General features: G+C 40.1%; 1 protein-coding gene across 9 annotated transcripts in view; it reads left to right on the top strand.

Annotated features, from left to right (window-relative positions):
* The window catches only part of usp54a (ubiquitin specific peptidase 54a), a 43,790-nt gene that overhangs the window by 12,681 nt on the left and 15,931 nt on the right, over positions 1-15,178 (top strand). For 8 of the 9 annotated variants that reach the window (XM_056760405.1, XM_056760408.1, XM_056760411.1 and 5 more), the window contains 4 exons: positions 4,309-4,863; positions 12,055-12,147; positions 13,186-13,320; positions 14,380-14,493. In XM_056760405.1, the coding sequence (XP_056616383.1) occupies positions 4,717-4,863; positions 12,055-12,147; positions 13,186-13,320; positions 14,380-14,493 (489 nt within the window). In that variant the 5' untranslated portion in view covers positions 4,309-4,716. Of the gene's footprint in view, positions 1-4,186; positions 4,208-4,308; positions 4,864-12,054; positions 12,148-13,185; positions 13,321-14,379; positions 14,494-15,178 lie in introns of those variants that run through there. The other variant, XM_056760409.1, reaches the window with a different exon arrangement.

The following is a 15,178-nucleotide window of genomic DNA, read 5'->3' as shown; positions in this document are numbered from 1 at the left end:
TGAACATGATGTTTTACTGAGTTGTCTGTTCAGAATCAGTTGAATGTGTTTGTTTGGACTGTGCAAGAACAGCAATGGTATGCTGTTGCAAATTTGAAGAGAACAAAAGCATAAAATTAAGTACCATGAAAATAAATTTTGTTATTTGATATAAATATTTAAGTCCATATTATGGAGAGGAATTCGGTGGCATGCTTGTTTACCAACTTGTGGCTTACCAAAACCATGTGCCCACTCTTGTTTACAAAAATCAACTGCAGGGCCCAGGGAGACCGTCTTAGCCGCTGTCTGGGAGCTAATGAGAACCTTACAGTAGACACTGCTAGTTCTGTTTTCTGCCAGACAGGATAATCCATCGTCTGATAGGGCTAATCCGACCTGCCGTTGACCTACTTTACCCCCAACTGACCAGGCTAAGGCATTGTGTACAGCCTACCTGGGCGTGTGTGTGTGTGTGTGTTTGTACGGTTACCTTTACAGCTCACTGTTTTCTCTCTCTAATGTTATAAAGGTTCTGTGTGTATTTTTACTATGTTAAATCATTTAAGTTTATATGATACATTTTATTGGATGAAGGCTTCTGCAAGATGTGAAATGACTTTCCTATGGTAGGAAACCAATAATTGGTGAAATGCATTTATGAAACCTTTCTGAAAATAATATCATATTTTGCTTTTAAATTTCAATTCCTGACTAGTTGAGATGTCAGTAAAACATTTTGCCATCATCCGGTTTATCAGAGGCAAGTGTACATGATGAGTATATGGAAACATGTTCTTTGATAAGCAAATCCATGTTAGTTGTGCCTCCTGGCAACTTTTTTTACCTTTCTGTCATGCTCAAGGCGTTCCATGAGTCATGGACTGCTAAACTATTTCCTATCACAGATCGTAGGCCAAATAGCTTTCCAAGAGTAAAACCTCCTGGTTTAACAAATGTGGTCCAAGACTAATGCACGTGTTACGAAAATTCTACACCCTAAAGTTTACAAACAGGGATTTTTTTAAATGACATGTTTAGGCGTTGATGTGGTTTCAGACGCGTAAACACAGTCACACAACCTAGCGCAAGGTCGGGTGACTCAGAGCTAAGTAAACACATATCTCGGTAGAATTTTTGTTCTCTTCCTTGTAAATATTTTTTTTCTGCTCATCCATTCACTTCACTCATGTCATCTTTGTTCCTGTATGCTTTCCCTGTCATTGGGTTGTCTATGTATGGCCTTTGTCTTCCTCCCTGTGATCTCTCTCGTCTGCTCTGTTCATTGAAAAGTGCCCTCAAGACTGCTTTTGTTAAAAGCACATCAGACACTGATGGACACGGACAGATTTGCTAAACTCTTGAGAGGAAATGCTCGAAGCTGCAGCTTTTAAACTTCCTGCCAGGAGCTGAAGCTAAAACAAAATGTTGTATGCGATGGATGTGGACCTTGAAGAACAACGGCCCTCTTCTCTTTCTCCAATATAAGAGCACTGTCTGGCTAAGTGCTGCTAATATAGGCCTGCCACTGGGGTCCATGTCTTATGTCCCTTGCCTTATGTTTGGAATGGAGGCCTATTATTCATGTGGGAAGCAGCGGTAACCAGCACGGAGGTGGGTTAAGATCAGCCTCAAACCAACAAAGTATGTTTTGTAATGTTGGCTTGGAGTTGCACAAACAGACAAATCCTTGTCTGCATTCAGGATGAGATCTGTGCGAGTCATACTGTAAAGGATATTTGACATGAGGATGCACCGAATGATCAGCAACCGAAAATAAGTGATATGGCCGAATACATTTTACCGAACTTGACATGTGATATGATCAAGGAATAATCAGCACAGAGAGAGAGAGAGCGAGCGAGCGACGTGCTCGCTGTATTAATACATGTCAGCATTGTGTGGAGCTTTTTTAGAGAAGTGTTAGAGAAAGACACCGCACAGAACTTGCCCAGCCGGAGTAGATTTCCAAATGAAAGAGTCTTTACCGGTTGGTAACTTGTGTAGACAGTAGCCCCACTGCTCGCGGCATCCTTTGACATCATACAGTGGTCGCGTGCACACATTTTCCTGTACTAAATTACTTGTCAAAGTACGTTCTGTGCATCTTGGACACAAGCACACCTTCTGAGAGAACAGTCAGCTTTTGTGGGCGGAGTTTGGAGGAGATCAGAAATGGTTGTCAGTCAGAATTGCTTGCATGCATGGATTTTTTAATCATTTAGCAATTTAGCCTATAATAATCCAACAGTTTTCGTTCATTCATAATTTATCTTATAATGTTGAATTACACCTTTTAATCAAGTGTTTAGTTGTAGGGGTATAGAGTAATAGTAGACCTACCCTTTCAGCAGCCGGTTATGTGTCTATTCAAGAAGGGCTCAATTTTTGTTTTTTAGTTTAGCTTGCTTGTTTTTCTCAATTTTATTTTAAGCTATATGTTATAATATTCAAAAGCAAGACTGTAATAAGGTTCATTAAAAGGAAGGAAAGAGTCGGGAACCGGAAGACATTTTAATTATTAAACATTTAATAAAGTAACATAACAGAACAAAACATAAATACAAATACAACCATAACACAAGTTCGGGCCCGGTCCTCTCTCCTCGACGGTCCGGTCGCTCGTTCTGGCACAGCTGGCGCTCATTCACAATTACTCACCGGACTCGAACCACGGTCTCGCCCCGCCTACTCTACTACATACCCCCATCACCCCTCACAGGCCGGGGGGTACCCCCGCGACTTTGCAAGCTCCCTCCCCCTCCCTCGGGGGGGGGTGGGGTGGGGTGTGTGCAGCGACGAGACGAGACAACGGAGACGGGAGCTCTCGGAGCGACCGGAAAGAGAGAGGGGAGAGAGGAAGAAAAAAAAAATTATAGTCCGGTTCCCTGACATGCTGCCGCTCGTTCCTCAACCAGCCGGAGTACTCTCTTTCGCGGTGCCTTGCGGTGGCCCTGGGGCTTCGGTGGACGGCTCGACCGTCCGCCCCCTGGCGGCCGGCGGTGGCTCCTCCTTTATCTGGGAGTCGGGGCGGGTTCCCCGTCCCCTGCTCCTCCCCCTTGGTTGGACGGACGCAGGCTCCGGCCTCTGGCAGGCGGTGGCCGCACTCGGCACTTCCGCCCCCTGCTCCTCCCCCTCTTGTGGACGGCGGCAACTCCCCCGCTCCCGCTTGGACGAAAGCCACCCCACCTCGACCCAGGGGCACGGCAGCAAAGGTCGCCGTTCCACCGAAGCTTTGACAGTGGCCGCACTGTGCACTTCCGTTTCCCCAGAGCCACCGCTTCTGGCAGCCACAGGTGGACGCCCCCGAACTCTACGGCACCGCGAGGCCACTCGGCGGCGAGGACTCTCCGACAGCATGTCTCTCCTTCCTCCCGGGTTTCGGCACCAATGGTTCATTAAAAGGAAGGAAGGAGTCGGGAACATTTTAAACATTTAATAAAGTAACATAACAGCCGGCGGCCCCTCACGGACGACCGCGGCGAACAAAACATAAATACAAATACAACCATAACACAAGTTCGGGCCAGGTCCTCTCTCCTCGCCGGTCCGGTCGCTCGTTCCTTTTATATGCTCCCAATCTCCTACGTGATTCGAGCCCGGTGTGCGCACAGCTGGCGCTCATTCACAATTACTCACTGGACTCGAACCACGGTCTCCCCCGCCTACTCTACTACAAAGACAAAATATAAAAAGCACATTTTGACGTGTCAGTTTATGTAATAGCAAAAAAATTGGCAAAATAAATAGAAGAAATGCAAAAAGCCATGTTTGATGTTTTGGTGTTCGGCCAAGGGTTTCATTTTTATTTGGCTTCGACCAAGATTTTTCATTTTGGTGCTTCCGTTATTTTACAGTTGTGTTGTCATGGCTTTGTTATTTGTCTTTTGAGTGTACACCTTAAAGGGATTTATACAGTCATTTTATCGTTGAAAATCACAGATTTTAATGGCCATCTCTATTGCTAAATGCCTTAGCATAGAACCAGGAAATGTTATTGTGCAGTGAATATATTTAGCTACACTAACTTCTCTATATTACATGTCACCGACTTGACTTGGATATCTCCCGAGAGACTAGGAGCTCACATGTGCTTCATTGTCTACGTGTCCAGTTTTAGTCCCATGTTGTGTTGCTGCTTTTTTGCATAGAGTCAAGCTTTTCTCAGCATTGTCAGGTGGATGGACACTCCCATATCGCAATACCAGCTTGAAATGAATTACTTCAGGTCATTTTGTAATTTCAAAATTCTGTATGTTTTAACACCCCTTTAGATGGATTGAGTGAGTGATGTTGTTAATGTTTTTATTTATCTTTTTTCCCCTGCAGATATACAGTGTTGTGAAGATTAATGCCCAGCAGAGAACAGGACGACGCACACTGTCTGGTTACTCTATTAGGGGTGTAACGCCGTAAGCAACAGTGAAGATCACCACACCTCCCGAAATCCCAAAGATGTGTGAAATTCAACAACCAAGTCCAAGAGAGTAGTACTGTAGTAACAAGGCCAAGAGATGGTGTTTTGTTTTTCCGGCTGATGCAAGAGAAGGAGACCTTCACCTGCAAGTTTCCCCTCAATAAGTTAATTGTGTATTTTACCATTTTGAACAGCAGTTTAGGGTAACAAAACTATTCTGGATATAACGCATTAGTGCATTGACCTCTGCTTTGGGATGATGACTTTGAGGTCATTGTTAGGGGAAGAGACAATTTAAAGTGCTACAGATTTCCTACACCATGTCATGGAAAAGAAATTACTTTGCGTCTGGCAGCAGTGGGTTGCAAGGCATCCTCACTCCACGGACCATGACATCAATTGCCCCCAGCAAAGGACTTATCAACGAGCCAGGGCAGAACAGCTGCTTCCTGAACAGTGCTTTACAGGTAGGTTACATTAATTTGCAACATATATTGGCAAACATCCAATTGTCGTCTAGGGAATCAGCTATTGCCGATATATCTGAGTATCGTTGATACATGATAGTATCGCCATCGGACCAACCCTAATCTAACTTTAGCATTAGATGATTTTATGTGCTTTTTTCAGTTTTCTGTCATCTGCTTTCATGATGATTTTCACGAATGCATTTGCGTTTAAGTTGATTAGTCATCAATCACTGAATTTAATCAATAAAATCATAACAATAAAGGGGCTTAGCTGTCTGATAAAACAACCAAAGCTATAAATTCGAGTCGGTTATGACTGGTTGTAGGGGTTGTGTTGGAGGGGTGTGCCGGGACTGGATTTTCTGATTATTTAGGGATGCACCAGTATCAGAACTCGTAAAACTGTACAAATACCAAAGACTGATACCTCATGTGACATAATTGAAAGAACTGACTACATTTCTTGTGAAGTTTGCTTTGAAAGTTTGTGACAAGCACATACATTTTTTTCGGAATGTGTTAAGGTGGAGTTGTTTGCAATTATGAAGCCATTTTATTTTTATTATAACACTTACTGTGTTGTGAAAAGGTACAGGCATCGGTAAAGGCAAATACCAGAAAAAAATATCGGTACTGATTCTCATGGTATTGCGCCATTGCGCCACATCCCTAAAGATCGATTAATAGATGATGATCAGTTGATAACATTCTGAGTACCGGTATTCACTATGTCACAAATGAGTGATACACTTATGTCTGTTATTTCTTATGTTATTTCTTTGTACTTTATTCAGAAGTCAGATTACGGTTTTGAAGAAACATCATGCGCCTCAGATCAGTCTATGTGTGTGTCAAAGCAACAGGATGATTTACTGTTACTGGACACTTAATCACTTGAAATCTGCTGAGGAATATATAAAAAAGTTGAATCTTGTTATATTTATCCGCATAGGCATGTCAGTCTCTCCTTGCAAAGTTTGATCACTTGAGTGTGGGGGGTATTGGTAAATCCATCCATGTGTAAATGATCTATGATTTATATACACTGTTAGACACGCCATACAAGCTTTCTGAGATGAGAGGGTTAATGTTGTCATTAGGGCTGAAACGATTAGTCGACATTGTCGACAATAAAAAATTGTCAACAAATATTCTTGTTGTCGAGTAGTCGTTTGATTATGTGACTTGCCTTTCACGGCAGCACAACCTGCATGCTCGAGCATTTAAAAAGGAAACATCCAGGAGAATGAGCAGGAGAGAGGTGACTGTTCTCCATCTAGAGCTAATTTAGCGGTAAATCTTTTTATGAGAGAATGCAATAATATTAGTAATGATAATAACAACAATAATCATATAATTACATCAATGTTATTATTTGTTTTGCAAAGTGTAAAGCTTTGATCGAGCTTAGGAGTGAAGCCTGTTTTGATTATTATAACACTATTAGGTATTACATGAGCGGAAATGATTATAAGAGAGGGACGTTAAGTGATAGGAGTCTTATGTCTTGACTTTATTTTTTAAAATATTTTCTTCTGTTACTTGCTCTTTTTCATTAACTCTTTGACCGACATTGATAATTTATCTCGTCATTAAAAAAAAAACGGTTCCCCGCCAAAGACGTTATTAAGGGCATCAGTGTTTATACTGTTGTACAACAGGTGGCGCTATTACACACCTTTGGGAAATAGTACAGAAACCTAGAACGTAAATGTTTTATCGGTTTTTAATGATTGTTCTGAGTGTAATCTGGGCGGAAATCTTTCACAAAAAAACGTTAATTATCTCAAAATTAGCTTTTAATCAAAATGATGCATTTTTGAAGAAACCTTCCCACATCTAAGGAGGGATAAAAAAGAACAAATCAAGATTGAAGAATAGGGTCTCCTTTGTTTAAAAGCAGAGACTCTTTTCTTTCATTGGACATATTGTTTGTCCATATATTCTTTACAGAAAATGTACTCTGAGCCATTTAAGTTTGGTTAAAATGTTAAAAAACGCTGGCGTAGGCTGGCAACTTTTTTTTTAAAGGCTGGCGGGGAAAGAGTTAAACTGAACTGTTGTCATAGAAATGTTAACATTTAAAATATAAAATTGGTCCGTAATGTACCCCGATTTATTTTTATTTGTATTAAAAGGCCGGAGAGAGTATTTGTGTGATTCGAGTTGGACAGAATCAGCAAACTTAAAGAGAGTAACCAGTTGGTTCAAGTTCATTAAAACAAATTTCAAAAGCTGAATTGATTTTATTCATTACATAACTCAATGTTTTAACTAGTTGCAAAAGCTGAATAATCATTAAAAACGTACCGATTAGTCATTGAAATAATAGGCGATTAGTCGATTAATCGGTCTAATAATCGTTAGATTAATCGACGATCAAAATAATTGTTGCAGCCCTAGTTGTCATTGATGTTCTGATGCACTTTGCTTTTAAGTCTCTCTTGAATATTTTGCAAACTCAACATCGTATAACCTCGACAAATGTCCAGAATGTGTGTCTTCCTCATGATTAGCCATTTAAAGCAACAAGTCAAGCGATTAGATACAGCAGTAGAAATGCCGTTGGCTCTATCCTAGTAGCTCTCCTCGCGCATGAACGCCATTGGATTGAAAAAGCTGTGCCTTTTGTCTATTGTGCTGCTCGGTGGAGGCTGCATTAGATTTAGTGATGAGTAAAGCACTGTCTGCTTTAGACTCCACAAACAACTGTCAGATGCATACTGTCCTGGTTGGTAATTTCCCTGCACAGTAACCTACCATTACTAACCCTCTATTACTGTATAATAAGCTGTATGGAAATAAAGGGGTTTAGCTGTCTGATAATTCACCCAAAGCTATAAATTAGTGTCAGTTATGACTGGTTGGAAGGGTAGAGTGTTGGAGGGTGTGCCGGGACTGGATTGTCTGTTTCTACGAAGCTAGCATTATAGAAAGACGGTGTACTTAGAACCTGGGGCAAAAACAGTAATTTATTCTGTGAATTACATTGTTGTGATTCAACAAGCTTTTCTCAATAATTTTGGCTGTCTTTAGTTAGTTAGAGGTGTAATGTCTTTGTGATATTGTGTTATTTGTGATAATGTGATATTTTACTTTAGTTGATTTGAATATTTCAGCTAAATACAAAAAAAATCCCTAACAAAATCCATTAAGCAGTAGACTCAAGAATAATCTTAAAAAAGGGATTTAACACATTAAATCTGTTTCATTACATTCTCCACACAAAGGTTAGGGAGAAATGTCAGCACACTAACACGTGGCAGATAGCTTATTATTACATCTGGTAGATGAAAAAAAATATTTAGTTCGTCATTTTAACACTTTTCATAAATTTGGTCCAAAAAAATGTCCATAAATGATCGTAGAATCTTTCTATGCAGGCTATCAGTACTTACAGACTGATTCAGAACAGTGTATATTATTGAGGCACTGTAATATCTGTGTAATAAGATACGGAAGCAGCAAATAAGAAACCTGTTTCTTCTAGATAGCATTCATAAACTCACAGCTACCTGATATCCCTAAATTAAACATCCGTCTCAGTAAGCGCAGGTATTGTAATAACTCCTTTCATGTGCTTAAAAATGTGAGGGTAGTCTAATTCACAGGGCAGTTCTTCATAAGTTTTTACCTACACCTGCAGTGGTTAGTACATGGCTTTAGACTGCGACCAAGTGGTCGCATTTTGCAACGATTTTTCCTGCCGTTGCGACCAGTTTTTCTTCATTGTCGCAACGGTGCGACTGCCATACTGATTAATATATATAATTTGTTGCGCATTATAAATTTAATGAGCAGAAATGTTGTGCAAGCAGCGCATTGAGACACTAATTTTCGTCTACCCTCCTTCAACCATATTTTTATCTATCAATGCCCCGCCCCCAAAGATGTAATGCTCGGGTTCAAGAGGAACATTTAATGCTATAATGAAGTTGAAGGACGGACAGAGCAGACGAGTGAAACACTCAATCTTGCAACTGAAATAAATATGTTTTTCGCCTGCAACAAATATATGAGCGGCTAACGTACAAAACAGCCAGATAGCGAAATGTGTTTTGTGTATTGTATACAATATGAAGCTAATGCATTCATGAAGAAAAATCACTAAAAGCCTTAAGGTCTTCATGACTTCTTTCTCTAAAACGGACACATAAACACAAAAATACGTCAACATTGCAGTATTAGAATGTATCCCTATAATAGTAGTCAGTTGGGAACCAAAACGCATGTGTGTTAAAGTAAGTGCGCTAGATCTTAAAGGGGCAGGAGCAAAAAAAATTAAAAGATCTCCGTTTATATGCGTTGTTCACAACAAAGAAAGTATCGTACAGTTATTTAGTTGTTAAAGATGTGCTTTAAATATTGTAGTGTTGAAAGAAAGTTTACATATAATAAAAGCTATTATATCATAAACAATGATTTCTATTATTTTGTAATTGATTTATTATTGTTTTTAAAGGGGTGATTTAATGCTGTTTCATGCCTTCTGACTTCTTTACAAAGTTAAATGTGCTGGCCTCTCATGCTTAACATAAAATCAAAAAAATTCTAATTCTGAGATTTTCAATCTCTATTGTAGGGAAAGAGTACTGATATTTTAACGCTATGTTTTTCTGCATTTTTATGTTTTTTTATGAAATGAAAAAACTTCTTCATGAAGTCAAAGCCACAGATGACATTGTTAAAGCATTTGAAGGAAATAACTCAAGCCTTCCTTTATCTCCATTCTAGTCAGTTTCGTAATTTTCGTCTGTTTCAGTCGATCTCTCTTTTTCGTCATCCCTGCATCCTGTCTGCTTTGCGTCCCCTGGATCTAAAGCGTGTAATATGGTTAGTAATGGGCTGTGGTGTCCCTCTTTGCACAAGGCTGTCTCTGATTTTGTCCAGTTCGGGGACTCGTGCAGCTTTGCTTGCTCTTATTGAATTAATCTTTCAAGCTGAGGTCCGCTTTGAGCTCCAGAGCCGTTTCACAACTTCATTTCAAATAAAAAGGCCTTTTTATAAAGACCTTGTCTAAAGACCTCCTGATCCTGGGATTTATTTATTTATTTTGATATGTAATCTAAATGGCTTCAGTCATGGCTGTGAGGCTGTTCTCATACAGATCAACAGTTTGACATGGGCTCAGTGATGATGGCGAGACTGAAAATCGCTTTAATGAGCAGATGTGTCTCAGGTAAAAACACCTGTACCTTTTTTAAGTTCCTCAGGCTGCACCTCAATACTGTCCGTCTCATTCCACGCAATTGCAGCAGACAGTTTCCCATCCCAACAAAGGAAGGCTGAGTTTAGTTTGTAGACATTCTCGGAGGCAAAAATGGTAGGATGACAGGAACTTATTAAGTGTCAGATCAGTGATGTCAAATCAATAGGAGACTGTGTGCCCTGATGTTGACCACTTGAGACACAGCCACACTACTGTATGGCCACTGGCTCACAATGTTCCTGCTCGTCTACCGAGCCGTCGCCCATACACCCCAGAACTGTTTTTGAGGAACAATATTGTTGTTAAAAAACATTCTCAAAATAATTTATACATTTAAAAAAATGGTCACAAAGCGTCTTTGCTCTTTTTCCTGTGCTCACCCGCTAATCCTTTGATGGTTGCCAAAGTCTTAACATCTGTGCAGTTGGAATGCTTTTCTTATTTGTAAAATTGTCACTTTGTTCCTTTTCCAAGCTATTTTGCTGCATTTATCCTGTCAAAATGATCCAATTCATTTCCCCAGAGCATTTGTAACACAAGCAATTTTTGCATTCGCCTTTTGATCATAGAAATTGAGAATTGCAGGATCACAGCTGACACTGCCAAAGCTTCTGTTGGAGCATGCTAGTCACAAGAAACTAAGACCATGTGTTTCAGGTCAACAATAAAAGGCTGTCTTTAATGACTGTTAGATCTATACTTGGATAATACTGTTTAAATCCTCTATTGGGCAGATTGCACGTTTACGCTTGACCAAACATATATACAGAAGCTTTTGTACTGTGTTTAACAAAGCCAGTATTTCATATGTTTATAATTTTCTTTTCAAATTTCTGCTTGCCATGCAAAGCCTGTCATGTTATATATAGGGAAGAATGAACGTGTGCTGAGAGATCAATGCTGTTGAGTATCATTACGTTTTATTATCTAGAGACGCAGCAACTGCAGTAAAACATGTGTTTTCTCATTTGTGTCTGGTTACTGTCTAAAATTGATTCTGTCAGAGAAGGGCGTAAATATAACAGAGAGCCGTCCATTGAAGTGCTTTGTAAGACATAGCTGGTATGGAAACGATAAGGTCTTAAATGTGTTTACAGTTAGCTTTAGAAATTGAAGTTCATTACAACGACAGGATTTATATGTTGATCAAGACATCTGTTGAGCTCGAGTCGGACAGCAGATTCAGTCGGGTTGATGAGTTGTGTTAAATGCAACTGACAGCTCTCTCAATAATTCAGCATGGAAGCGTGTAGATGTGCAGGATGAGCAGCGGGGCCATGGAACACAAAGTCCCAACTCACGACAGGGAGGTGGGCTCAGGTCGGCCTCCGCAGGCTCCCAAGCACGACCAGATGGGAGGCGTGTGCGACTGCGTGTGCGTGCATGCATGTGAGCTGCCCAGCAGGAAGCTAGCAGGTCTTTGTTTGTTCCACTGACATTCTGCATCATGCATCACCTGGAGATTCACGCGTTCCTCAAAACAAAATCTCCACATCTCTCGCAAACATTTGTGTTTTCTTATGCTTTTCCTGTTAACCTGCTTCCTGGACAAAGTAGACAAGCTTATCACCTTTTGACATCTTGATGGTTTACACATAATTGCTTCCTTCATGCCATGGGTCAAGATCGGATTACGGGCCATCAAGAAAGACGGATTTAGTCTGTCAGGTGCAACTCACAAGCACTCTGTTGTCTTGGATATTAGCTCACCAAGTTGGCTTGTGTTCTTGTGAAGTCTTAACACTTAAGAATGGGCGGAAAGTCAACTGCAGGTGGCAGATAGCAGAGAGCTTTTTGAGCCTGATGCATTTTTGATGACCAGAACTACTCAAACGTTTTAGAAGGTCAGTTGAGAAGTGTGTGATACTCCCTTCAATCTCTTTTTCAGTCTTTCGGAGATGACTGTGTGAGGCAGCTTCAGAGGTGAAAGAACACGGTCAACCTTTTTTGTAGTCTAATGTTGTGCCTTGTTTCAACAGGTTCTCTGGCATTTGGATATCTTCCGCAGAAGTTTCCGGCAACTTACCACACACAAGTGCATGGAGGACTCCTGTATCTTCTGCGCTCTGAAGGTAAAACAATGTGACCAGCAGAAACTCTGACATATTGACATCACAGTGAATCTTTGGTCTATTACAGCGGTTGTGGTTCAGTACTTCCCCTTTTTTTATTTTCCTGTGAAGGCTAATGCATGTCTGCCAGCTTGTGTGTTATGTAATATGAGAAGTGTTACCAAATATATGGAGGAAAAATTGAACTTTGCTGCCCTTTTGTCTGCTTCCAGATATGGATTTATCTCTTATGCTGATGTTACAGTAGAGAACATTATTTGACCAAGAGTGTTTTATATTTTCAGCACTTTTTTTATATCAGACACTGCAGAGAAACGATTCAGGGCAGTCTTGTTCAGATGCCTTTTGTATCATCACTTGTACACAATGTTGTCACAAGCTCTTCCTTTCCTCGTTCACTTTCTTTTCTGTCCCTCCCTTCTGCGCTCCCTCTCGTAATATATTAGATTTCATCTGATGTTCAGGACTGCCATTGGCGCTTTCCATCAAAAGTTCAATAGCTCAGCTGGAAATTAGAAAGCTCTCTCATGAGCCCTGTGCCAGCACGATAGGGGGCTAACTGTCTGCTCGATCACATAGCACCGGGACAGCATTTCCGTCTGACTGTGCTTTCCCGCATGGGTCTTGCACTGTTTTTGTGTTCACCTGTCGGTTTCTTCCAGCGTGTTTCAAAACGAGCCAATGACATAAGTAGTAAATCCTGTAATGACTTTGTTTACTTGGATTTACTAGTTTCTTCAGTGTTGCATAATCGTGCAGACAGGGATGTCATGCTTTTTACTGTATGTGAAATCTGAGGCGTGTTCATAACAAAAGGTAAATAAAAGTAGTCCATAGTCTCACGCGAGTCGTGTTCAGTAGAAAATCAAGTCTTCAAGAAAGTAATTCTGCGTCCATCTATAAATGATATTCTCAATACATGATTTTCTTTGTCTCATACCTTTTGGTCTCCAGTTTATTTTAGGAAGAGTTTGTTGATGTCTTTTAACATTCAAACGTGTATTTTTTGCCTAAAGTTTTGTATGTTTGTGTATTCAGAGCATCTTCGCCCAGTTCCAGTTCAGCAGTGAAAAGGTTCTCCCGTCCGATGCTCTCCGCTGCGCTCTCGCCAAAACCTTCCAGGACGAGCAACGATTCCAGCTCGGCATTATGGACGATGCGGCCGAGTGCTTTGTAAGAGTTCTTCTCTCTTCACCATGCCTCTCATACCTCTCCCCTATAGAGTATTATTGCTGTTCCTCCCACTCTCTTCCAGCTCCTCACTATTTCGATCACATTTTTGCCGTCAATATGCCTTCACATGCAAAATGAACTCTCTTCTGAAGATGTAGATTTTGTTAAAGGGAATTGTGCTTTCTGAGATATGAGCCTCCTGAAAAATTTCTCTGCTTTGTTAGCTTATGCTGTTTGACATGTGTTGTTGCCTTGAGTCAGTCGGGGCAAACAGACAGAAGGAACAAGTGAGATTTTTCTTCTTGACTCTCTCTTAGGACAAATTGTCGTTTGCTCTTCTGTGCTATCTACCTGTTTTTCGTTTGTTGGGCAGGATTTTTGTATGTATTAATAGTTCATGGTGGTCAACTAATTGTCCAGCAAATAACTAGTTGATTGGTAATGTCAACTACTTATATTTTTTGGTTTGTTGTTTTTAGATATAAAGCTTTTATCAATAGTAAAAACACAGCTTACAGTAGATTTGCACCTTTAAATTCATCCCTTTTAAACCACAAGTGATTTCATCCAGTTGACTAAATTTAAAGGCAATTGCATCATAACATACAAGATGAAGAATAGCTCCGTCTCTGTTTTTCTCTACTGCTAGGATTGCAACATTATGCAATATGCTGACCGGTAAGAAGTACAACCACAAACCGAAAATGATCCTTTTGTAATTTTGCCTTAACCACAATTATCGTCGGGCCATTATGCAAGACTGGAGACAACCGAAAAAGGACACATGCTTGGCAAACTTTTAACATCTCCCTGTGGAACGCAATCCGACTCAACTTCCCGCAGAGCTAGAGTAATCTTCAGCCAAAAGAGCTGAGCACCCTTTTATCCACAGACTCGGTACACGCCCACAGGAGTGCAAGAACCAACTAACATGAGACCAGTAGGACACGCACACTCTGTTATCTCCTGTGCTTTCATTTATTAGGTTCACTGGGATAACAGTGCACTGAGTGTTAATAATTGAGTATTAACATGGTGTGTTCTTCCCTGCCCTCACAGGAGAACATCCTCATGAGAATCCACTTTCACATCTCAGATGAGACCAAGGAAGACATCTGTACAGCCAAACACTGCATCCCGCATCAGAAGTTTGCCATGACTCTCTTTGAGCAGGTGGAGCTTCTTCAGTAACCTTCGTATTGTGATGTGTTCTGGAGTAAAAACTAAGATTTGATGGAGGCAAATATTAAGGATTTGCATTGAGCAATCGGGATTTGGTTGGATCATAAAAACAGTAATATTATTGTATAATATATACACAGTGTTTAAATGGATAGTTCACCCAATAATGAAAATTCTGTCATCCTTTAATCACCCTCAAGTTGTTCCAAATCTGTATAAATGTCTTTGTTCTGATGAACAAAGATTTGGGGCACTTTTGACTACCATTGTCATTTGTCCTGCTATGGTAGTCAATGTGGTCCACAAACATTTTGGTTACAAGCATTCGTCTAAATATCTTTCTCTGTGTTCAACCAAATAAAGAAATTTATACAGATTTGGAACAACTAATTTCATGACAGAATTTTTGGGTGATCCCTTTAATTTGTGTAAAACTATTTTTTAAGCATGGAAAGTTTATATTATGTATTATATTATTTTTATAATAATATGCCCTGACTGATCATGCATCCAGAAACATTTATTATAAAAGAGAACTTGGTTCATATTTATTTGACCATGTCTTTGAGAGTTTTGATAGACCTAGTTTTAGTTTTTATTTATTTCCTTATAACGCTATCACAATTTGTTTTATTACAAAGTAGCCATACATACACTGCAGTTTGCACAAAAACTG

This window comes from Triplophysa dalaica, chromosome 11 (genome assembly GCF_015846415.1).
Source record: "Triplophysa dalaica isolate WHDGS20190420 chromosome 11, ASM1584641v1, whole genome shotgun sequence".
Classification (NCBI taxonomy): domain Eukaryota; kingdom Metazoa; phylum Chordata; class Actinopteri; order Cypriniformes; family Nemacheilidae; genus Triplophysa; species Triplophysa dalaica.
Note: the sequence above shows the minus strand (reverse complement) of the source record. Positions and strands in the feature narration are given on the sequence as shown.